This window comes from Bactrocera tryoni, chromosome 3, assembly GCF_016617805.1.
Source record: "Bactrocera tryoni isolate S06 chromosome 3, CSIRO_BtryS06_freeze2, whole genome shotgun sequence".
In the NCBI taxonomy this organism is placed as follows: Eukaryota; Metazoa; Arthropoda; class Insecta; order Diptera; family Tephritidae; genus Bactrocera; species Bactrocera tryoni.
In genome coordinates this window covers 61824648-61851215 of record NC_052501.1, presented here as the reverse complement: position 1 = coordinate 61851215, position 26568 = coordinate 61824648, and the positions used below count along the sequence as shown (strand labels likewise).

Genomic DNA, 26568 nt, shown 5'->3' with positions numbered 1-26568 from the left:
AATAATCAGATGAATCGTGTATTCTAATAATAGTGAATAAGGCTTGATAATGTGAAGATACACGGTTTTTTCATGCAAATGTGTCTGAAAAAATTATATTTGTTGTTGCTTATTATACTATTTTTTTTTTGTTTCTTTATCGCTGATTAGTTGCCGGTATTATTCAATTGTTTATTTATGAGCTCATCGCTTCGGCAGACAGTATGAATATTGACTGTGGCTTAACATGACTGTGAAATGCTTTGCATTTTTTTGCAAGATTTTGGTATGAATTTTTACTGCCAAACTAAATTATTATGAGGAAAATTGAACTGCTTAATTTTATTAAAAAATCTCACATATTGGTCGGTATAAATGTTTGAGAAACAAGCAACAGGGCGAAAACCGCTATATTGAATATATTAGAGCCAGGGAAAATTCTAGATTGATTTCATTCACTCCAGAAATTGGTGCTTGAGAACCGGCGATTTACTGTCAGAGATCTTACTGGCATCATTGGAATATCAGAAGGATCAGCGAAATCCATTTTGAAAAACCATATGGGCTTAAGGAAAGTGAAAGCATGATTGGTTCCAAAATCATAAATTTTTTTCGAAAACAGCGTCGCGTTAACGTCTGTGAAACAATGCTTTCCGTCTACCTGGATGTTATGAAACATATTTTTACTGGCAATGAGTCTTGGATCTATGGTTACGCCCCAGAACCATACGATAAATCGGCCGAATATCCTGGCAAAGATGAGCGGAAGCCGAAAAACCGCGTCACAGCAGGTCAAAAATCAGGGTTATGTTGACAGTTTTCTTCGATTATCGATGATGCAATGCTTACGGTCAGCAGGTTCATGATTTTGGGCCATTTGATCCAGATTTGGCGTCAATGCGGGTGTGGTATTATACTCGACTTTGTTAATCAACTCAGGCTAAATTGGTAATGTGAACGCGAAAAGGAAATCCATTGGAGAATTAAACACATATTGCTCATTCCCTAGCAGAGAGGAATATACCAATGGTTCTGTGAACGACAGTTCCAGCGGCGAAATCTACATATTAACGGATGGATGAAAAAGTGAAATAATTCATACGCGGAAGGTAGCTTCAAACCAAAATACTAGGTTCATTCTTTCAGGCCATAATTGTTGCCAACAATGCGCAATAACAGGGGATGCAGTTTTTTACCAAGAGTTGTTGGATAAAGCTTAATGTGCCTAAGTTTCGGCATCTGGGTTATAAGGCGCGTGAGTCTGCCCAGTTACTGTTTTCCAAATTGTTTTAAACCGTTATAGCAACAAGAGGCCGAGCGTTGTCATGACGTAAAATTATTAAAGTAGCCAACTCCGGAAGCTTGTTGCATGGAGTAACTGTGCAAAATTTTTTTTAATTCTCAAACTAAATGCGCCGCCTCCCATGCATTTCTTAGAAACCGGTTCGGCAAGCCAAGTATTCCTGTTGATTTCCAAATTTTATATTCTAAATAATTAATTGAAACAATAAAATGTTTTTTCCGCAATAAAATGTACAACTTAAATTGTATGTCAAGTAGCTAATTTGAGATTAAAACTCAACACTCTCGCTGCGAACGAGATGAGGGGAATTTTAATAATTACTATCAACACTGATCTTAATTGGAATTATTGAGGCCTTTGCCCATATTTGTCTGGCTGCGTATGCGCAAGTGTCATACGATTGACTTTTGCCCATACATTTCGGGTTTGAGTGGGCGCGCAGCCGGCAACGACAAACACCGCGCGGCAAACATTTGCCGGCATTTGCATATCGATCATAATATTTCGGCGTTCTTCAAGATTACCGCATACGATTACGGCCTCTTTTCGTGTACCCTTAGTTGTTGTATTAAAACAATAAATTAAAAGAAAAAATAAGTTTGTGTAAATTTTGCAGTTTTTCAAGTTGCTCTCGTTTTGTCTTTCTTCTTTGATTTGCTGCCGAGCATTGAAGAATCATCTTGTAAGGCGTGTGTACCGTTGAACCGGTTTCAGCGCTTAGATTCTTCGATACACGCATGGCTAATTATTGCTGTTGCTTAAAGTAGATGGTGTGAATCTGCAAAAATGGCTGTAGCGAAGAGGAAATCAAAGTAGCAGAAACGAGTGGAGAGCAAGGGGTGCGGTTCCGGAGCTTGGCTGTGCGGCATACGATTTTTTTTTGGCAAAAGCTGTGGTTTGTTGCCTTTTTTTGCACTAAGACGCTTAGATTTGTAGAAATTATCATAATTATTTCGCGCGCTTTGGCTAAAAATCATATAAAAACTGCGAGACATCAACGTTAAGACAGACACAAGTCGAACAGTTTTCAATAGAACAACTCGCTTGAAACACTCTAGAAAAATGGTAAATATTTGTGTGTGAAAAAAACATACAAAGGATTTCAAAGGAGCAAATAAAACCTTTAATAATAATAATGGTGTTATTTTCGTTTTTACTGAAAATATAAAGAAATAAAAAAAAAATAAATAAATCTAAAAAATATCTAAAAAAATTAATTCAAGTACATAAATAAAAATGTTTTGATACTGAGAAAAAATGATTGATTTTTCATAATTTTTTATTTATTAATATTAATATATATATTAATGTAACATACAGTAAATAAAATGGATATTAATAACTGAAAGCTGAAAAAATCCAAAATCCAGTTTAGATAAACAAATTTTGTAAACAGAAACCAAAAATTCTTAAGAATTACGACTTATTCCCACCTTCTATTCCTTACTCATCTAAATCTCATTTACACTTCCTTGCAGAAATTCTTCGCCATCGCTACCTTCGCCGCTGTCTTGGCCTGCGCCTTTGCTGATGTTTCTGAGTTGGGTTATGCCTACAGCCAACCCGCTGCTAGCGCTCCAGTGAACGCCTACATTCCACCTGCAGCTAGCGCTCCAGCTCCAGTCTTCTCTGCCCCAGCCCCAGCACCAGTCTACTCTGCCCCAGCTCCAGCTCCAGTCTACCAGCCAGCTGCCGCTGCTCCAGCACCAGTCTACTCTGCCCCAGCCCCAGCTCCAGTTTACCAGCCAGCTCCATCTGCTCCAGTCTCATCATACATCCCACCTGCACCAGCTGCTGCTGCCCCAGAACCAGTCTACTCTGCCCCAGCCCCAGCTCCAGTCTATCAGCCAGCTGCCGCTGCTCCAGCTCCAGTCTACTCTGCCCCAGCCCCAGCTCCAGTCTACCAACCAGCTCCATCTGCCCCTGTCTCATCGTACATCCCACCTGCACCAGCTGCCGCTGCCCCAGCACCAGTCTACTCTGCTCCAGCCCCAGCTCCAGTCTTTGCACCACAGCCAGCTGCATCTGAAGTTTACGAACAACCCGCTCAAGATGGTTACAGATACCGCACTGTCCGTCGTCGCGTCTACAAGCAACGTCGTTTCTAAGCTAGCAGTCTTTCAAGCTTTAACATGCATTTAATGAACAACTGAGAGGCTTTCGAGGCGAATTAGTTTTTTTAATTCGTTCGAATTGTGTTGTTAACTATTTTTTGCGACAATAAATTTTAGTTTAAAAAAATCCAATTATTTTTATTTCGACAGCTAGGGGCAATTACAAATAATCGAATTTTTGCGTTCTTGACTCAGATATTTGAGAAACCAAGTATTCCAATGAAATCAAAAATAGAGATTCCTAGATAATTGGATATGGTTATATACAATTACATTCCTAAGTATTCAATTTGATCCCATTACATCCGCTTGCTTTGGTAAACTATTTTTCTATGACTATCGATCAGCACCATCATAGAAAATTCGCTGAGGTCTCGTTCGTTTTATTTGACTAAAAAACATACTTCTATAGTAATCTTATCTGTTTCCACGACGATTTTCCGTGTCTACGAACTTACCATAGAATAATTGAGATGAACTCTTTCAGACGTTAACTTTATTTTTCCAAAAATCTGATGAGGTCCCGAACAATCGACAGATGGAGATCCTTTGATCGCACTAAACTTGTAATTTTTAAAATCCTTGGGAAGAAGTTGAAATAATTAGAATTTTCAAATTTTGTAAGAATAATATGAACCTGATCGACCTAATATGACCTAATAATACCTATAAACGTATGGAGAAATCTTAAATAAAGCTAGCCTATTGGACTTGGGGCTACAGTAGTTTATAAGGAGTGAGGAAAGTTTTCTTATCGCCATTCACTTGGGAGTGGCCAGAAACGATTATTTTACATATGGCTCAAGCTGCTTCCGGCCTTTGACCAATTGTCCTCTGGGTAATCTAAGAACATCCGTTTGAAGGCGAGCTAAGGTGAAAAGGCGAAACATCCCCTCCCCAGGATTGTGCGCTGCGTTCGGAACCCGGCTCGTAAGAAACTCTCCCAATGAAAAGGATACAACAGCCTCGGATGAGAGACCTCCCTTTTGATAATTTGATTTAAAAGATATCGAATTCGCTTGTTATCCATTCCGTTTCTTCGAATAATGCATGTTGAAAATTTACGGAACATAGTATTTTATTATAAACATCACTTTGAATAAGTATTTGAGTATGAATCTCTATAACGTTTGGAACTACTTGTGCGTCATTACTTAAAAAAATAATAAAGTGGAAGTTGACTATATTTTACAAAGCTTGGACTGCACATCCTGAATCGTGGTTGTATAAGGCTCTAAAGAAACTTTCGTATTCGAAGGAAGGCTGAGTTCGTAATCCAAACTATATACATTAGTTTATTTTCCAGAAAGGCTAAAAAGTGAGTCTGAGTCGTTAGAATCAAATGTTAAAGTAAGGTTTAATTTTCAAAGACTCAGAAGGCAAGAGGTCCATAAGGTATTGAATTTGGAGGCAGATTGGTTATTGCAAGTTAAAAGGGATTTCCGTTGTGAAAATGCAAATTTTCCGTTTTCTTAATCACATCACGAAGATTTGCTCTCTTCACTTCCGTAACTGTTTGTTCTATTCACTATTTTGATAGCTAGTGAACGCTTCTAGATTAAATGCTTAGATACTAACCTAAATACAGGAAGTCTCACTCCATAATTATAATAAAATTTGAGCATAAAACACAGAAATTAAAATTGAAACACTGAGGCAAGTTTACTTAGCACTTAGACGCACTTAAATTTCACGTGTTTGCAATTACACACACATACACAAATATAAAAAAGATATAAATGTATATGCAAATTCATTTTCATTTGGCTTGCTTATGAGCTAATCTCACATTAAACCCCATTTCGGCCTTAAGTGCCTTGAGCTGTCTTCGTTTATCTTCATTAGAAATTTCGCACTTTCAAACAAATAGTGTGTTTGAAATGCTTTTGTTGTTTGTTTTTATTTTCGTTTTAATGTTTTGTTTCTCTTTACACACATTTTGGAGTTTCTGCATTGAAGTACATCATTGTTTGTTGTTGTTTTGTCAAAAATATTTGGCTACAATAATTAATGAAGTGAATTGTCGAAAGGCGAATCATATAAAAACTGCGAGACGCTAACGACCAAACAGACACAAGTCGAACAGTTATCATCCACAGAGCAACTAATCCCAATTGGCTGTGCAAAAATGGTGAATATTTGCTTTGACAAGGATATACAGATAAAATGAAACAGAAGCCATTTGTTCTTTGCAGAAATTCCTTACCGCTGCCACCTTTGCTGCCGTTTTGGCCTGCGCATGCGCTGACGTCTCCCACTTGGGCTACAACTATCAGCAACCCGCTCCGGCTGCTAGCGCGCCATCCAACTCATACATTCCACCAGCTGCTAATGCTCCCGAGCCCGTATATGCACCCGCACCAGCTCCAGCTCCAGTTTACCATCCCGCACCAGCTGCTCCAGCGCCAGTATATCAGCCAGCGCCTGCGCCATCCGCTCCCGTATCTTCTTACATCCCACCTGCACCAGCTGCCGCTGCACCAGAGCCAGTCTACCAGCCCGCTCCAGCTGCTCCTGCTCCAGTCTACCAACCCGCACCAGCTGCTCCAGCACCAGTCTATCAGCCAGCTCCTGCGCCATCCGCCCCCGCATCTTCTTACATCCCACCGGCACCTGCCGCCGCTGCACCGGAGCCAGTCTACCAGCCCGCGCCAGCTGCTCCTGCTCCAGTCTACCAACCAGCTCCTGCACCATCGGCACCAGCTTCCTCGTACATCCCACCCGCACCACAACCTGCTGCATCTGAAGTTTACGAACAACCTGCTGAGGATGGTTATAGATACCGTACCGTTCGTCGCCGTGTCTACAAACAGCGTCGCTTCTAAGCCAGAGTGAACGAAGTATATATGCCAGAATTCCTATTTAAATTCGTTTAAACCACATTGTTACCGTTGTTTTATTTTAATATACAAGTAAGTCAATAAACTCTTTGATACTCCGAACACGTTCTAACTTTTCTTAGTCTTCCTCAAAAGACGAACCATTACTGGTTTTGAGCAGGATGCAGTACCGTTACGGAACGATTGTGGAGTATGTAATCTAAAGTTGATCCCTTTTGTACAATGGTATTTAGATGGAATTTAGGTAGGTAACAGTGCCGCCACTTCGGGCTAAATTAAACTATCGCGAGATCGCTTGATATTATTTTCATTATGTTTTTTGTAGGCAAACTTTCAAGTTTTTGTATCTAATAAATTCCAAAAGTTCGATGTCTGTTTTGTGATAGAGATGGACTTCTTTAATAAAACCTTAGTTTTTGACTTGTCTTAACTTGGCCACATATGTTTTGCTATCTTGCATTTGGTTGTAGAATTCCATCTATTCTGAACTATTTGCTCAAACTGTATATTGAGCTGCCTTTTGATCGTTCCGTAGTTGTTCAGTAGAACTCCAAAGGCCTTCCTATGTCTTCCAATTAGAAGATGCTATTTGAGTTTGGTAGGCGAAACGATAGAGAGATATCAAATTCTCGGAGTTAAACATAATGAAGTTTAAACTTCTGGGTTACAGTTTGCGGTTAAGCAAGAAGCCCTGGTATTCCTTACTTCTTTCTATTCGAATTACATTGCGATCGTTTCTTCTATTTATTATTAAGACTCATTAAGAATTTTTCCATTAGATGGCATATGTTGAAACGAAAATAATAACTCTGAGATCTTGTAAATAGAAAAATAGGGTTTTTTTGTTGTTACTAAATTTTCAATAATTTTATTAATACCCATCTTCCAATTAACTATTCTTTAGTAAATTTAATCAATTTATTACAGACTGATCTCGAGTTAAGTTGGAAGACGGATCCATGTGTATAAGTTAAAATGAATGGAAGTTCTCCGTGCGCCATTCACTTAGGAGCGGTCAGAAACGATGCCTTAGAGCAGGTATCCTCTGGGTATCCAAAAAAAGGGTTTAAAGGCGAGCTATAGTGAGAAAACTAAACTTTCTTCCACAGGGCCACAGAGGAAAGGACATAACAGCCTCGGCTGAGCGAACTTCTTTTGATGACGACCACTGAAACTGTATTAAGGATTATAAGTTTAAGGCATGCACTTGAAATGACCGGGAAGGTTGGGAAGGTACCGTTGCCCAGCGGGCTGATGTCCTCGTAAGAGTAAAGCCTGACATCCCCGTCGTCCAAGAAATGTGATGAACGGGACAAGGATTGAGAAGAGCAGGTCCTTATGGCATTTACTACAGTAGCCATATAAAAAAGTGGAAATATGGTTATCCATCATGTTGTGCAAAAGTGCACGTCAACAAACACAAAGAAGGTTTGACGTCGGGAAGCTGCAATCACAACAAACAGGCTAACGATTTTCTTGCTCTCTGAGAGCGCTCATCAGCAACTCGGTAGAAGGGAATTGTGGGACGGCATATCAAGCTCCTTACGTACAGATGCAAACTAGCAGTTAGGTTGAACTAGCAAGAGGGCAGAATTTACTATATATTATTTTACATAATTTTCTTCTGAAATCCTGAGTAAAAGACGTATTTATCGAAGCTTCTCATATTTATTGCGTGGATCTCTGACGACTACAAGTAGCTTTGCCTTTCGGAAAAACCGCCTGATCTTTGGAGTTACTTGCCGCGAGCAGACCGAAGTGGAAGATGCTATCTGAGACCGTAGAAGAAAATATTTTAGATAGTTCTGCCTAAGTTAGAAGTTATAGTATTCTAGAGAGTTTAAAATATAAAATTTCTTTTCAATTTGTCGGCTTCATTTATTTTAATTATGTCAAAAAAGAATTCAAATTTACACCTTTACCGTTAAGTTACCAAATTAGTAACGGCGTTGTTTGTAGACACGGCGACGGACAGTACGGTATCTATAGCCATCCTCAGCAGGCTGTTCATAGACTTCAGAAGCAGCAGGCTGTGGTGCTAGGTACGAAGAAGAGGGCGCAGATGAAGCAAGAGCTGATTGGTAAGCGGTAGCTGGTGCCGGGGCGTAGGCTGGCTCGGGTGCGTTGGCGGCTGGTGGAATATAGGAGTTGACAGGTGCGCTGGCAGCGGGTTGGTTGTAGCCGTATCCCAATTCCGAGACATCACCGCAAGCAAACGCCAGCACGGCAACAAAGGTGGCAAGGGTGAAGAATTTCTTTAAAATAATTTCTGTGAGAGTTCTGTTCAGATTTTAACGTAATATAAATATAATTTTACCATTTTAAGTACTCTTAGTTGCTCCACAGAACACATCTTAACGTGCATCTGCTTAAACACGGCCTTCCGATGGCTTTTATATGTTTCCCACCTCAGGTGGCTCTATTTGTTTGAACAACTAATAAATGTGCTCCCAATAAAAGACATTAATAATATAAATTTTCTTTGCAGTAGAGTACAAAAAAAAAATCAAAATAAAAGACAGTGCGAACTTTCAATATTTGCTCAACTTTCAATTCTCTAAATATAAATAAAAGATTAACGGTGACATTTCAAGGCGTGGAAGTGCCAAAGCAAAAGCGTCTCAATACTAAGTGACGCGAGTGAATGTGGACGTGCCCTGTAGGAAATAATTTACTGACGAGACGAGGAGAATACGTTTGAATGAGACGAATAAATCGACTTCTTGAATAAATATAGTTTAATTTAAGAAACTTACTTATTACTTTGTTAAAAAGTGTATCGGTGCTTCAAAAAACCGAAATTGTTACGATTGGGGTTTCCATGTAAGTTTACATTTTAGTGATGGACGGGACTATGAGTGATCAATGGAGTGAAATAGGTAAAACAAAACTGATGGAATTAAATATATAGAATTGGATAGAGATGATAACAAGTTGGGAGAATCCTACAAAATTTATATAGAAATAAACAAATAAAATAGTTGTAGTTAAGGCTTCCTCCAATCTTTTCTTAGTCATATCTAATCAAAGCGCATAATCTGGTTGTAGTTGTAAACTAGTCTCTCCTTGGTCGTATTTGACTACGCGAAAACCAGAATATTTATTAGCCTTAGTCTGGATTATCTTGGGCTAGTTTCCGCCTAGTAAGTGTTATTCTACATTCAGTCTAATCTTAGCCTAGTTATGTTTTATCACATTCCATAGTGCTAGTATAGCGTTATCCTTAGTTTACTCTTAGCTTAGAATAAGGCTTTGCTTAGTTTTAGTGGAATATTTCTAGGCTACTTGTTATTCTGCATTAGCTCTGTACTTGTCTAGTCTTAGTTTGACTTTCATCTAGATTTAGGCACGTCTTGTTCAATATTATTTAAATCACATCAGCATTGGTCCAATATTAATCGGATTTTAGTCCAGCTCAGTGCTTGGAGCGCACCAAAATCGTGCTTGGCGACTTCAACGCCAAGGTGACCAACGAAGGTATCTTTGGCACAACGGTCGGTAAATTCAGCCTCCATGATGAAACATCCTTAAATAAGTTGAGGCTGCTCGACTTCGCCGAGCTCCGAAATATGGTTATCTGTAGTATTAGATTTCAGCATAGAATAATTCACCAAGCTAGCTGTCTCCGGATCGGAAAACCAACAACCCGATCGATCATGTTGTGATAGAAAGAAAGAAAGCTGGTACGATGAGATTGCCGGGTGGCGAAGAAATCATGTAGCATCAGTTTCTTTGTAAAACATGGTTAGACAAAAGCATGCCCGTCGTTGGTAATATAAGTGTGCTCGGCTCAATGCACCAAAAGGGAGACACAATTGATATTGACATTGATATTATTGGCCATAAAAACCGCGACGTTAGTTCTGCTCTCTCCAGGTTGAACAAAGACCCGAAGCAAATGAGCCTAGTGGTGAACGAGGGCAAGTCGTCGCACTCGCGAGTTGGCTTCCACGTCACTGTTGACTTACAACATGCATTAACACCAACTACAACGTTAACATCGAAATACAACATAAAATAACGGACTGCTATATGGTACTGATGCATTGACGATTTCAAGAGAAAGGTTCTGCGGAAGATTTATGGTTCTTTGCGCATTGGCTGTGGTCAATCGCATTCGATGGAACTATAAGCTGTACGAGATATACGACGACATTGACATAGTTCAGCGAATTAAAAGACAGCGGATATGCTTGCTAGGTCATATGGATGAGGACACTTCAGCTCGGAGAGTATTCGATCGGGAAACAGAGGAAGAGGAAGATCAGGTGAAGAAAGAAGAACGACTGGCACTCGGTTGTACACTCGGCGATAGCCGCGTAAGCGTTGTCCAAGCCAAGATATTGGTTTCCATTGACAGCAACGGTGTCACCAGCTTTATTTCGAAAAAAGTACGGACTGTTGATTTCACTAGACCAAAAACCACACCAAAGTGTCAATTTGTGGATTTTCTTTGCACCAGAAACGACAGTGTGGTTTACATACTGCACAACTCAGATGAAAGTTAGCCTCAACGGAGAAGTTAGTTTTCTTAATTATTTATTATTATTTCGATAAAAAAATTAATAATTTACAAATATATACCTTTCCATGATGAAATTTTAAACATTAATACAACGAAAAAAAATTACAGATCATGACGTATGAAAAATTGCCAAAACGACATTTAGAAATCATATAATCCCTATTGGAAAACTCGGTAGATTTTTTAGTAGATCATAATAGCACTTGAAAAACGAATCATATAAACACTCATAAACGGATACGACTAAACAGACACAAGTCACACATAATTCAAGAGAAAAATTAAATACTAATTAAAATGGTAAGCAGTCTCAAGGAAATAAAAAGAAAATATAAGCACTCAGGATAAAGAAATAAACATAATCCTCATTCCCACAGAAACTCTTCGTCATCGCCTTTATCACGGTTATGGCCTTCGCGTGCGCCGACTTCACTTACCTGGGCTGTACCCACCAAGAACCTACAGCTAGTGCACCATCTAACACATACATTCCACCTGATTCTGAGTTTTTGTAACCTGAACTGTAGCAAGGAAGCGAATTGACTTGAAATTTCTTATCACTGCTACAATAGTTTTATTTAACCAATCCAAGTTCAAATTTTAACTAGGCAATGTGATTAGTATGCATTTTTGGATTTGAAGAATTATATGAAGAGAAGAGAATTATATGAGGAAGGCTTCTATGATAACAGTTGTTGCCAATTTTAGTACAAAGCAAGAAGTCCTGAATGGGGTTTCTACCATGATGAATGAAGCAGTTTTGCAGTTTCAAGTTAGCAGCAGGAGTTCTATAGCTGGGTGCGGCTTCTCTTAGGGAGGTATGCAACCACTTCCATAGCCGAGTTGTTATATAGGCCTTGAGCTAGCCGAACGTGAGCTCAAAGCCAAGAAGCGCATGATTTCACTAGCAGTAACATCAAACCACTTCCATATAAAACTTACCTGAATGCCTGGTCACAGGAATCTTCGGAAATTGTTAAAGTGTTTGCTCACCGTGCCCAAATCCCATCAGGATGGGAACGAGTAGGTTTTCCCCTGTCTTCGTGTACTCGAGCGCTGGATTTATGGACCTCATGCGAGCTCAAAAAGATTTGGTCAGAAACTAGTACCAATGGTGTTGGAAAAGCCGTCTGGTGCAGAGTGGAACGCAAAAGGTTCACGGAACTACTAGTTCACAGCAATCTTCACATGGCACTTAAACTGTAAGGGTAAATATTTTAGTGGACGCAACTTGTCAAAATTGCAAAGAGACAGATAAGACGAAAACATTTAAACGCTTTCGACATCGGTCTAAGGTTGAAACATTTTGGCTGTCGACCGCGACGAATTTTTGGTCCATATTTAAGAGTTCTGAGCATCACAACGGTCAAAATTCTCTAGCAGTCCATGTGAGATTATTCGTGGCCTAATAGAAAATCAGCCTCATCTAATCCAAATTAAGTAGGTTTGGGGTATCCCTTTCCGTATGCTGAGTAATAAGTGGAATGAAAGAAAAAAGAGGCAAATCAAATAATATCTGCTCTAATAAGAACAACAAACTTTTGTATTAAAAAGTATTAGAGAGTCTTTTGCTGTTAGTCTTTCGAAGTGAATATGAATGTGATGCTTCAAAACAATTAGTCAGTTGACAAAAACATCATGTTAGCGTGTTTAAGAAGTTTAAAAAAAGTTTTGAAAAAAAACTGTGCACTCAAACAAGTAGAGCAAGTATTTTAGTGGTATCTGTTTCCAATTTTTGGTTTCATTAGGTTGAAATGGGATTTATAAATATCGCTATCTTCATATTTCCTCAATAAACTAGTTTCCGCTTTTGAAAACAACTTTTACTTTAAGTGCATTGAACTAGCACTACCGCTCATCTGCCAAGCAACACCAAAACGAAAAAGCGAATGCACACTTCTGGTGATCCAAGTTCACTTTCTGCTTAGAACTACTGGTTTTATGATTTTATAGCAACCAAATTAAGCATTAGATAACTTTAATGTCTGCGGCTACATTGCGAAATCGTATAAAAAGCGGGCGAGAAATACGATTAAGCAACCACTAGTTGAACTGTCTTCAACCGAACAACTCAACGAAAGCAAAATCAGTGAAAATGGTAAATATTGCAAATATAAAAAGTGATAATGAATAAACCACCAAAAAGGATAACGAATATTTAAAGTGTATAGTAAAAAGAAAGAAATGTCCGGCAAAAATTATTTGGAATACCTCAACCTAACCTAGCTAATTAATAAAAAAAAAATCCGTTTTCTTCAACAGAAACTCTTTGCCGTCGCCGCCTTCATCGCCACTTTGGCTTTTGCCAACGCTGATGTTTCCCATTTGGGCTATGGTTATGACCAACCCGCTGCTAGCGCACCATCCAACCAATACATCCCACCTGCAGCCAGCGCTCCAGCTCCAGTCTACTCTGCCCCAGCTCCATCCTACAGTGCCCCAGCTCCAGTTTACCAACCAGCTGCTGCTGCCCCAGAACCAGTCTACTCTGCCCCAGCACCAGCTCCAGTCTACCAACCTGCGCCATCTGCTCCAGTCTCATCTTACATCCCACCTGCAGCTAGCGCTCCAGCACCAGTCTACAGTGCCCCAGCTCCAGTTTACCAACCAGCTGCTGCTGCCCCAGAACCAGTCTACTCAGCCCCAGCCCCAGCTCCAGTCTATGCCCCACAACCCGCTGCATCTGAAGTCTATGAGCAACCTGCTCAAGATGGTTATAGATACCGCACTGTGCGTCGTCGTGTCTTCAAGCACCGTCGTTTCTAAACTGTGAACTGATTTTCGAAATAAATTTGTTGTTAACTGGTAATATCGGGTTTTAATTCACATTCAGGTAAACAATTTCGTGACAGCATGAAATCCGAGAGCGCATCACTGATTTAAAGTAAGTGTTTGGAGACAAATCACGATGGAAGAATTGAATGTGAAGATGGTCTCCGTTTGGTCTTGATTGCTTTGGAGAACATTTTTGCTCATTGTTCTATGCTGAACAATTAGCGGAAACGTAAGATGCAGCGATTCTGAGTTTTCTGCTGAGTCAAAATATATTGACGTATGTCTTTTTCTTACTTATAAAACATTCTTTGTAGACAAGTAGTTCTTTACGATTACTTGAAAAAGCAAGATAGCAGTCGGATATAAGTAACCGAAACGGACCCGGATTTTTATCCGGCCAAGAACAGTCAACTCGGCAACATGCCTCAAAATTACTTCAGGGATGTTTTTTACCGCTGCAACAACAGCAACTCATTGATAGAAGAAGAAGAGCGTGCAAGTATTAGACCGATAACAGATGATCAGCAATGCAGTTTGGGAACAATTTTCTTGCAGATTTCGAAAACTGGTTATAACTAGAGAGTTAACCAGCCGCATTCATATATCAAACTAAGGTTGTGCACTAGCATTCTGCTAGACAAGGATATACTTTAATAACCATAATATTCTTTCATTGGAGAATCCTTTAAAGACAGGTCATAAAATTCCAACCGCTGCATAACCTCGTTTTATGCGCTTATTTGAAGCCCAAAGGAGACTCGTCCAATGTTAGTTAAATATTCATGTCTCTGTTTTTCTTTTTTATATTTTCCTAACGACCGACGGGTTAATGAGTTTACAGAGTATAATCGATATTGAAGTAAGGACGTTTATGGATTTTATTTAAAAAAAATTTCTCTTAAGACCGCGATGTCGTCATCGATCCACTTTTACCTTGCTGAACTCATAATCGCTCAGGTCCGATAAGTCTTTGCATCACTTGAAACTGAGGTTCGTATTCAACCCAAAGGCGAATATTTATTTGCATCTTCTTAAATATTCTGCAATAATTAAAATCGAAGTGTCACGCTTCCTGGTTGTCGCTGAAAATAATATGGGTCTGGTGGTGTCACGATAATTGCCTTTTCAGAACTTCAAGGGCTGACAATTTTACGTAGTGGGTGTATGTAAATACTTCAGGGCAGAAGTAAAAAAAAGAGGACAACAGTGTCTGGCCAGATATGATATGATCAGGTAACAAGTCTATTCAGTTATTAATCACATTTAATTGTTCTCAATTATATATTATTATTCCAACCTTCAGTTCATTGGATTTCCAGAGTTTCCAGACTTATGATAATTTTATTCTTAAAGAAGCGTGCCATCAGCAACCAGTTCTCATTTAAATTTCGTTTTCTATACTCACACATAGAACAAGTTTAAAGCGTTAATTAACAGATATTAAATTTTTACTTGAATCGAATCGAACTGCTACGATTACTCTACTTCTGTGTACACATATTATGGAAATCGAACTTGTTTGCAATATACTTTTTGGTTATAAACGAATTTACAACAGTCGTTTCTTTTTTTCGCAATATGCGCCAATTCGCGATGTTAAGCGAAGCTTTCTCAACACGGATGAGTCGACGTTGCGAGTTTTCGAGAGAAAAGTTCTGCGAAAGATTTATGGTTCTTTGCGCGTTGGCCACGGCGAACATCGCATTCGATGGAACGATGAGCTGTACGAGATATACGACGACATCGACATAGTTCAGCGAATTAAAAGATACCGGCTACGCTGGCTAGGTCATGTTGTCCGGATGGACGAAAACACTCCAGCTCTGAAAGTATTCGACGCAGGTCCCGCCGGGGAAGCAGGGGAAGAGGAAGACCTCCACTCCGTTGAAAGGACCAAGTGGAGAAGGACCTGGCCTCGCTTGAAATATCCAATTGGCGCCACGTAGCGAAAAGAAGAAACGACGGACTAGCGCGCGATTGTTAACTCGGCTATAATCGCGTAAGCGGTGTCTACGCCAATTAAGAAGAAGAAGAGAATGTGCAAAAGACCATAAATCTTCCACAGAACCTTTCTCTTCAAAACTCATAACGTCGATTCATAAGATGTTGTCATCGTTCATGCCTCTGCACCATTACTTCTCAATTACTTCTCATTGCCTACTCAGTCCGAAGTAGCACTTGTTGGCAAGACTTATTCTGCGTTGAATTTCGAGGCTGACATTTTTGTTGGTGTTTAGACTGGTTCCAAGATAAACGAAATTATCTACGACTTCAAAGTTATGACTGTCTACAGTGACGTAAGAGCCAAGTCGCGAGACTAACGACTGTTTGTTTGATGACAGGAGATATTTCGTCTTTCCCTCGTTCACTGCCAGACCTATTTGCTTTGCTTCCTTATCTAGTCTAAAGACAGCAGATGTACACTCTTATAGAAGGCTCTACTTGCTCGATTAAGCTCTACAGATCGAATAATTTTCTATAGCAGTAGATTGAAGAAGTCGCACGATAGGGAGTCGCCTTGTCTCAAACCTCGTTTGTGATCGAACGGCTCGGAGAGGTTCTTCTTGATCCTGATGGAGCTTTTGGTATTGCTCAACGTCACAGCCGTATTATTTTTGAGGGGATACCAATATCAGACATCGCGGCATAAAGGCAGCACGTTTTCGTGGTGTTAAAAGAATCTTTAAAATCGACGAAATGGTGGTGTGTGTCAATTAAGATTTCACGGGTTCCAAGATTTGGCTTATGGTAAATATTTGATCTTTTGTTTATTTTCCAGCTCTAAAGGCTTTAATATTCCACACAATACGTTCGATAGAACCGGCAATCCAGCTTCAGGTTCACCACCTCCTGGAGTTATGACTTCATTGCCATTCAACAGGCTGAAGCATTGTTCCCTCCAATTTTAGTATTTCGGCCTCTCTCTTTTTTGTCTGCAAATGCGTCTCGCTTCCCTCTTCAACTCTCGGTATCTATTTCATACTTGTTGTGTTCGATTGAGATGTTGCGAGGTAGACAGTATGTTTTCTCTCCGCTCCTTTTCCGAAAACCATTGGTTTCGTTTTCCAGCTGTACGTAAAGAGCTTAAATGCCGTCCCACAGTTCTCACAGCAAGTCGAGTATAAAATCGTTGGACTGTCTTTTGTGATTGTAGCTTGTACGGACGACCAGGTAGCTTGATGAAGTTTCTTATGCTGGAATCTGGTCCCGGTGAAGTCAATCAGCCTCAACCCATTTGGGAATGTTTCATCGAGGAGGTTGAATTTACCGACTGCTGTGCCAAAGACATCTTTTTTGACCACCATGCCACGCCATGCACGATTTTGACATCGTGGCGGGGGCAGCTCTCAAAAGTACGCTCTAAATATTCATAGAATTTATATCTTCCGATGATTAATTATTTTTTACAATGAAAGCCAAATTGTTTTGTAATAGAAATCCCACAGAAGGTGTATTTCAAGAAATTAAATAAATAGCTAATAACTAAAATATTTTTGATAGGTGATAGGAAAGAAGTTTAAAAAACTCCAACTTCGAGAGAAACAAGTCGCCACGTTGATGGAATTTTAAAATATATGAGAGAATCTGACTGCGTTTTGATGGTCTCCGTATAGTTTAAAATCCTTCAGTGATTCAATGAAAGAAGCTTGCTTCTTCTGGAGATCAATGTCACCGTCGATGTCATTAATCGCTTGCGTCACAATGACATCACTATAAATTAGTGAAATCGTCTTGTGCCTGGACCACACCAGTCTCAGCCTCTTGACTCGGTTGACTGGAGGACACGAATAGTGCTGAGGAAGATGGGCTTTCCTCTAATATAAGTATGATAAAGTAAGTTTCTATGCCAATGTTTAGCTTAAAAAATAGGTTATCATTTTCTATGCAGGGACTTTTTCCCTTTATTTTGGTTATCATTTCCAGTGTCTACACAACAATAACTGGAATTGTTAATTACTGTTTATCTCTCAGTGCATGTAGACAGGCAAGTTCTATTAATGTGTTCTCGAAAGATCTTCTGGTGGTTAGTTAATTCCTCAATAAATAGTTATAGAAAAAAACGCAGATGCCCAGAAGAGTGAAATTTGACCAAAAATGTTTACTTCCTTATATAAAAAATACAAAAAATGTCGGTTGTTAGCTCGGTACTGTTTACCTTGAGGATTTCATACAAATATGCTATAGAATCCGTTAATGTCTTCGTAGAAACTACGTAAGTTTTGCTTATTATTCATTAGTCATTTAATTTTGAGTAATTGATGAAGGCTGCGATTGCACGAATCATTGAAGGAGAGTACGTACATAGGATTTTATCATTTAGACTATTGAATACTTTACTATTGCAAAAAGAATGCTTTGATATGAAATCCAATATTCAAAAGGAATAATCCTTATAAAATTTCCTTATATCATCTGTCTTAGTGAAATAATTGGAACCAAGAAGGAAACATTTCTAAGTTATTTTAATATGTGCTGGTACATAAAGCTCTGGAAACACGTGAAAGACGAAGATGGTTCGATAAAAATTGAGGATATATAAGAATGAAGTATAACCCAAAAGTAAATTCAGATGTAAAAATAGGAGCTGCAATTTCCGGCAGATAAATTCTTATGGAGGAAATTACCATTAAGGTAAGGTGGCTGCATGCGAAATAACCTACATTATTCTGCGTGGAACATTTTCTTCTACAAATTTATAATATTTCTTCAATTAGTACCGAGTGTGTATTAATGTCATCGTTGAAAATATGCACTCTATTAAAATTCATCAAAAAAATTAGAATTATCTCAGTATGCATGGAAAACATGTTTCTACGAGAGACCAGCTGTTGTTATCTCAGTGCTGCCTTGTCTTTAAGGGCATTGAACTAATACTTCTTTATTTCTTTTTACTTCTCTGCTATGAAAAAAATATATGTGTCACTAATTGGTTTGCTTATTCCAATAGCAATTTCTAGTTTTGAAGGTAAATCGTTATTGCTGCTCTTAGCAGAAAATAATATTGCATTCTAAAAAGAAAAAAATCATATATAAAGTACTCATCTTCAATGACCAAACATTCAGAAGTTAAACTGACTTCAGTAGCACAACAAGCCAAACCAAATTTATTGAAAATGGTGAGTATCGAGTTCCTCAATGGCAAGGATATTCAATAAAGGAACTGCAAGTTTCCAACGAGTATAAATGAAATTACACCTTATACTACCTTCTCTATAGAAACTATTCGCCGCCGCCTTCATCGCCACTTTGGCTTTCGCCTGTGCTGATGTCTCCCATCTGGGCTATGGCTACGACCAGCCTGCTGCTAGCGCACCATCCAACCAATACATCCCACCTGCAGCTAGCGCTCCAGCACCAGTCTACAGTGCCCCAGCTCCAGTTTACCAACCAGCTGCTGCTGCCCCAGAACCAGTCTACTCTGCCCCAGCACCAGCTCCAGTCTACCAACCTGCGCCATCTGCTCCAGTCTCATCTTACATCCCACCTGCAGCTAGCGCTCCAGCACCAGTCTACAGTGCCCCAGCTCCAGTTTACCAACCAGCAGCAGCTGCCCCAGAACCAGTCTACTCTGCTCCAGCTCCAGCTCCAGTTTATGCCCCTCAACCAGCTGCCTCTGAAGTCTATGAGCAACCCGCTGAAGATGGTTACAGATACCGCACCGTACGTCGTCGTGTCTACAAACAACGCCGCTTCTAAACATGAGACTGATTTTTACTGATGACTTTATCAAATTGTGTTATTGAGTTCTTTAGCGATTTTATTGAAATAAATTAATTTTTACTGCGTAAAAAAATCTTTTGATTATCACTAAAAGATAGCACCAAACATTATTAGGTTATGTTGATACCACAGCAGCGAGCTTTAAGCTATTTGAAGGTGCGACTTTACGGTTATGGCGATTGGATTTTGATAAAGTTCGTTAGACGGCATATTTAAGGTTCTCCCATCTATATTACCGTATTGGTTTGAGACCTTTATACAGGTAGTGTGAAAATACTTATGTGCGTTAGAAGTAATGAACTTTTGTACATATTATTGTAATCTTCGGCTTAAGGGATAAGATATTACATTTTTATACCCTGAACAGGGTATATTAAGTTGGTCACGAAGTTTGTAACACCCAGAAGGAAGCATCGGAGACCCTATAAAGTATATATATAAATGATCAGTATGTCGAGCTGAGTCGATTTAGCCATGTCCGTCTGTCTGTATATATACGAATATTCTTCAGTTTTTAAGAAATCGTTTTGAAACTTTGCCTTCTTCATTTTCTGCTCATTTGTCGGATCTGCCGATATCGGACCACTATAACATATAGCTGCCATACAAACTGAACGATCGGAATCAAGTTCTTGTATGGAAAACTTTCACATTCGACAAGATATAATTTGGTACAGATAATTTTCTAAGGCAACAATGTAATCTCAAAAAAAAATGTTCAGAACGAATTACTATTGCATATAGCTTCCATCCAAACTGAACACATAGTTATTAACAGAAATGCACGTGTGAAGGGTATTTAGCTTCGGTGCAACCGAAGTTAAGGTTTTTTCTTGTTTTATTTGGCATTTCATTATCTCGAACAGGATGTACTAGATTTGCCAAGAAGTTTGTAACACCCAGACTTAAACGTCGTAGACCTGAAGGTAAAGTAAATTTGTATGTGCCCATCTGCATGCTTATCTGTGCATTCGCGAACCTTTTGGGAAATCGATAGGAAATTTCCATACGGCCGTTTTCCCCAAGAAGTTCCTCATTTGTCAGAACTCCTCGTAAAAATCTTTGTTTGGAAAATTGTTTTACTTGCCAAGATATCTACGAAGATCGGCTATTCAAGGTAGCGCTACAATCTCTAAACAAATGGTTTATATCGCACCACTATGACATATTACAGTTATTCAAACTGATCGATCTACATATATCAAGTTCTAGAAGTTCAATGCTGGCTTGAAAGGACTAATAAATTGAGGCCGTTTTCCGCCAGATGCAATCCGTTGGCCGATTACGTTATAAAGAGTGATCTAAGTATAGGTACTTTTTTGACAGATACGCGTGAATCGTAACAACCTGTCATGTTATTTTTGGTTATTGGTCTCCGAAGAATGTGTTTCGCTCACCATATCGTCAATATAATCAGCCTACTGAGCGTACTATTCGCAACATTATCAGCCATCTTGAGACCCAGCATTCATTACTGGATAATACATATTTGATCGAATAGACCACGTCCAGCACGTCGTGAAAAAAATGCAACGCGGACCGATGTATAAAATCACTTGGCGCATTTTATGTCGAGATCTGATAATACAGCTCCTGCAAAAACTGAATCCGCTCGAGCTTCCCAAGCGGCATCGCTTCGCTTTATGGGTTCTTGCAATGTTTCAAGAAGATCCAACGCTTTTGAGCTAAATTTAGTCCAGCGATGATTTTCATTTCTAGTTCAATGGGTATTTTAATAAACACAATTGTCACATTTGGGACGAAGAGCAACCAGAAGAGATTCAAGAGCTGCCATTTCATCCAGATAAAACAACGGTTTGGTGTGGTTTTTGGGCCGATGCAATCATCGGTCCATATGTCTTTAAAAATGATGCCGTTGAAAATGTAACCGTCAATGGCCACCGTTTTTGTGCCATGATAACCGACTATTTGATGCCTGAAATTGAAGCTCGTGACTTCGATGACCAGACATCGCATAATCAAATGGATTTATTAAAATAACCTTTCAGTGAGCAGATAATTTCATGTTTTGGGCCGGTCGGTTGGCCACTAAGATTGTTTGATATCATAACGATAGACATTTTCTTGTAGGGATGTGTAAAGTCTAAAGTCTATGCGGACAATCTCACTTCGATTCAGGCCTTGGAGCAAAATATCACACGTGTTATTCGACAGTTACCAGTCGAATTGCTCGAACGAGTCATCGAAAATCGGACTGAACGGATGGACCATCTAAGATATATCCGCGCCAACCTCTTTCAAATGTATATCTAAATGCCAAACAATGTTCTTTATAATGATATTAAACATTCCCCATTAAATTTGAAGTGCCTGGGTTTTTCTTAACAAAAGTAGGGAGCTTCGAAATGGATCACCCTTTACCAGAAGTGGTGTGGACAAGTACCTTCATAATTTAAAGACCTTAGTCTGTAATGAGTTTCTTATCTGATGGAAGAAATTCATCAGCATCGCCACGACAAACATATAGGCTTCAATATAGAAGGTAGAATTTACTGAAGTCACTCAAAAAATAAATATTGAAACTAACATCGAGTACTAAACTTATACACAGTTTTTCACAAAATCCATGAGATCTTTGAATGCAGCTTAAAACTGTTATATTCTCCATTTAGCGGAAATTGTCAATATGTGCACCACAATTGTACATATGTACATATATACGTGTATATGCATTTGCAACGAATTTATATACATATTCATAATATTAAATATATTCAAAAGCGTGCCATCTGCGAGCCGGAAAATATCATGCTAACACATTTTAGCTTCAATTTGACTTCACTTAGTACCTACTTTGCTTATGTGCTTTCAAACTGCTACTGAACCAGAAGCAGGTCGGAGAGATGATATATCTATAGTAGAATTGATTTGCATTTCCGTGATAAAAGTTTCTTGATTTGCGCAAAGCCAACTTGTTTAAATGTTTGCGATTTCTAATGCGTGTCTCAATAAACGAAAATGGTATATAAATGGTGAAGATACTCTGATAAGATTATCACAAGTCTCACGGACTGCAACAAAGCAACTTAATAATATTAAAGATGGTAAATATATATCTGATACGAAGGATACATCCATGAAGGACACCGCTAAAATTCGAATCTTCTTACCTTCCACAGAAATTCTTCGCTGCCGCTGCCTTCATCGCCACTTTGGCTTTCGCCTGCGCTGATGTTTCCCATCTCGGCTATGGCTACGACCAACCCGCTGCTAGCGCACCATCCAACCAATACATCCCACCTGCAGCTAGCGCTTCAGCACCAGTTTACAGTGCCCCAGCTCCAGTTTACCAACCAGCTGCTGCTGCCCCAGAACCAGTCTATGCTGCCCCAGCCCCAGCTCCAGTCTATCAGCCAGCTGCCGCTGCTCCCGCACCAGTGTACTCAGCCCCAGCACCAGCTCCAGTCTACCAACCTGCGCCATCTGCTCCAGTCTCGTCTTACATCCCACCTGCAGCCAGCGCTCCAGCACCAGTTTACAGTGCCCCAGCTCCAGTGTACCAACCAGCTGCTGCTGCCCCAGAGCCAGTCTACTCTGCCCCAGCTCCAGCTCTAGTCTATGCACCACAACCCGCTGCCTCTGAAGTCTACGAGCAACCCGCTGAAGATGGTTACAGATACCGCACTGTACGCCGTCGCGTATACAAACAACGTCGTTTCTAAGCTTAGAACTAATGAATATCCCAAAATAAATGGTTAGTTAACTCGAATGATATATAGTTTTGAAAAGTGTTTTCTAAAGAAATGTGGTGTTTGGAGTTCGAGATTTCTGGACTTTTTTTGTGAAGTTTATTAGTAGGCTTAGAGGAGATAAAGCTATGTTTGGGTTTTGGTGATGACTTACCGTTCACTTTACGTCGAAGAAAATTACTTAATCTTTTTCAGAGCCGATATGATATTGGGATATAATCATATACAGTTGCCGAAAGATACCTTATACCTATAAAGAAGGCTGCAGGTTTTTTACTTAATATCGTCACCTAAAATGCAAAATAACGTAACATCAATAAATTCGAAATTGAGTGCTTCATTGATTACGATCCACTACTTCAAATTACATACATATAAGTACATATGTCCAACATTTTAAGGTTCTGCTATCAGCTATAACCCAGTTTTAGTCAATATTTAAATTTTGTTTCACTTATGTTTCATTATTTTACGTGTTTCATTCCTGCTTCTGTAAATTTCCGAATATGAGGTAATGTTAAAGCTACTCTGTGCCAAGGAAGTCTTCATAATTTACCTAATCATATGCTAGGGATTGCAGTAGCATTTTTGTTTTATATTTTTTTGTCCCAGATCTTCAACTTATCTTCATTTCAAATCGGTTTGGAATAAAGTGGTATATGTATACCTTGAACAGAAAATGTCAGAAATATTTGTTACCCAACAAGTTGCTGTCTTTTGAACTATTTTTCAGAAAGGAGGATAAATCATGCTTTGAATAGTATGCTGTACACTACTTCCCAAGTTGACTTTTGCCGGCCTTCTAAACTGCTATGTATATGCTGCTAGGAAAGCCGCGTATCCAGCTTTCATGTCAGCAGACAACTCCAGTGTAAATTTGTATTTTGACAGCCAAGCAAAAATCAAGACAATAACCTCGTTTCGCAAATAGGCCTGAAGAGTCTTTACTTTTACTGTCTGTCATATGACAAAGGCAACGAGGGACATAGTAGATAAGATTGACAAGAATTGTGTGCCGCTGTCATCCGAAAACGTGACCATTATTAGTAAACCCTTGCATTGTCTACACGACGATCTGGAGCATGAAGAGAAAGTCAAATTGCGATGGAACGATCTACCGATTTGCAAAAGTGCAAAAGTCATTTGTAAAATGGTACATCAGAAATGCACAATGTTCCTACTGGCCCACGATAGGGGGACTATTGAGAAATGGTTGGTCTGCTCAGTGCTCATGGTCATAGTCATAAGAAGTTGGCGGGAAATATCAATAGCAAGGTACTAGAGAAACAATGGATTACTTGTCCCGCATTAACCTAACCTAACATAACCTAAGTTAACACAATGGCTTATGCTACCACCAGCCAGTCGGAAAACAAAACAATGGCTTTATTGACGAACTGAGGCAATACGTTGGTAAAAGTGTTAAAAAACTTTCAAACTTAGCCTTTCAAAGTAATAATTTATAAACCTGGCTCCATAAGAAACTGTTTATAGGATGCAAGTTAGCACCCCATACATTCAAAAAGTATCATATGATGCATTAATATCATATGATACAAAATAATATAATATGACACCACTAAATCGCTGAGAGTGCGACACGTGTAGTGGCAACCTGTGGGAAGCGCTGCGTCAGCGAAGTGCCAACCTGTGGGAAGCGCAGCGTCAGCAAACTCCGTACCCGTTGCAGCGGCAAACATGGGTCAAGAGTTAAGTATAATTAATTGTTAATTTTAGTTCTTAAGTGGAATTCAATAAAGGAGCATAGCTCCCAGAAAACATTTTTTTTAGTAAAAATAACGAAACGTTTTTTAACTTGCATAGGTATATAGATTCTCTTTTGTTTAAATAATATATTCTGGTATAAGCTTTGTTCAATTTATGTTGATGTTTTAAATGTTTATTCGTAGCTTGGCTAAAAGCTTGCAAACTGCAATAAGTTTTCGCGAAAATTTAAAAATATTATAATTTAAACTGAAAACATGTTTCTAATAGCGATCAGCTGTTATTATCTCGTATTTGCTTTTTTCTTCAGTGCATTGAACTACTACTTTTCTATTTCTTTGTATCAACGTATGCTTGTCTTCTTTAAAAATATGTGTCTAATTGATACTCTTATTCTAATAGCTATTTCTAGTTTTGAAGTTAAATAATTGAAGCAGCGTTCACTAAAATGAATATTGCACTCTAGATAGATCATATATAAAGTACTCAGCTACAACGACCAACCATTCACAAGTCGCACAGAGTTCAGTAGAACAACAAGCAATATCAAATTTATTAAAAATGGTGAGTATTGAGTTCCTTAATGGCGAGGATGTTCAAAAAAGTAACCGAAGATTTCCAAAGAAAAGAAATAAAAAAATTTATATTATCTTTTCCTTAGAAATTTTTCGCCGCCGCCGCCTTCATCGCCATTTTGGCTTTCGCTTGCGCTGATGTCTCCCATCTGGGCTATGGCTACGACCAACCTGCTGCTAGCGCACCATCTAACCAATACATCCCACCTGCAGCCAATGCTCCTGAGCCTGCCTACGCTCCAGCGCCAGCTCCAGTCTACCAACCCGCGCCATCCGCTCCAGTTTCATCGTACATTCCTCCTGCTGCTAACGTACCTGAACCAGCCTACGCTCCAGCCCCAGCTCCTGCTCCAGTCTACCAACCCGCGCCTTCAGTACCAGTTTCATCTTACATCCCACCCGCAGCAACCGCTCCAGAACCAGTCTACTCTGCTCCAGCTCCAGCTCCAGTCTACTCCCCACAACCAGCTGCCTCTGAAGTCTATGAGCAGCCTGCTGAAGATGGTTACAGATACCGCACCGTCCGTCGTCGTGTCTACAAACAACGTCGTTTCTAAGCGGAGTTGCTTAGGATTGATGAGTAGTCATTTTTTTGACTCATCAGAATTATGCTATAGCTTGTTGTTTCTCTTGTGTTTATGTTAAAATAAAACTGATATTTTCTAAAAAAATACCTGTATTTTGAAATCTGTATCAGTGGCTTAGATGTTGTGGTGTCCGCATTTGTAAGTTCTCTTTCGATTGAAATCTCCAATAGTGATTCCTTATACTTATTATCTTAAAGATATTTAGAAACTTTCCCGTTGTGATTCCAACCTAAGCTTAACTTACTCATTGAAATGTTCAGCTTTTGAAATTTAGCAAGAAGCTCACGAGAGTATGTATTTTTTGCAAAACTAAATTTATGTATAGAATATGTGTTAGGTAGATCAAAGGAACAAAGAAGTTTGTAGAGATTATGGTTCACTTATGCGAAGAGTTTATCAAGCTTATGTTCAGTAGTTTCAGAAGTATCTCCCGTCATCAAACAACAATCTCAACGTGGTCTCCTAAACGTCGTTGTTGACAGTTATAACTCTGAGGTAGTGAAAACCTTTTGCATATTGGATTCTGTATAAATACCAACCACGACACCTGGCGCGAAATCCATCGGAGTATCATTATTGCCAATAGATGATATCATGAAGGTAATTGAAAAGTAAAGCGCACTTTCGCAAACCAAATCAACGCTCTATAAGTCACTCCCGTCCTGCTGAATGAGTGTTTGAGAGAAAAGTTCTCCTAACGATTTGTGCTCAATT

The 26568-nt window shown here is 39.3% G+C and overlaps 3 protein-coding genes across 3 annotated transcripts; all 3 read left to right on the top strand.

The window, feature by feature from the left end:
• Nucleotides 1-625: 625 nt before the first annotated feature.
• Nucleotides 626-13527, top strand: LOC120770722 (pollen-specific leucine-rich repeat extensin-like protein 1). Its single transcript, XM_040098302.1, has 5 exons — nt 626-766; nt 2761-3295; nt 5791-6210; nt 10437-10555; nt 13024-13527. The coding sequence occupies exons 1-5, from the start codon at nt 626-628 to the stop codon at nt 13525-13527; spliced, it is 1719 nt and encodes a 572-aa protein (XP_039954236.1).
• A 5057-nt stretch (nt 13528-18584) lies between these two features.
• LOC120770721 (pollen-specific leucine-rich repeat extensin-like protein 3) lies at nt 18585-19233 on the top strand. The gene is made up of 2 exons (XM_040098301.1): nt 18585-18653; nt 18754-19233. The coding sequence occupies exons 1-2, from the start codon at nt 18585-18587 to the stop codon at nt 19231-19233; spliced, it is 549 nt and encodes a 182-aa protein (XP_039954235.1).
• Nucleotides 19234-21904: 2671 nt separating this feature from the next.
• Nucleotides 21905-25824, top strand: LOC120770720 (extensin-like). The gene is made up of 3 exons (XM_040098300.1): nt 21905-21919; nt 22398-22916; nt 25354-25824. Exons 1-3 carry the CDS (start codon nt 21905-21907, stop codon nt 25822-25824), a joined length of 1005 nt encoding a protein of 334 aa, XP_039954234.1.
• Nucleotides 25825-26568: the final 744 nt, after the last annotated feature.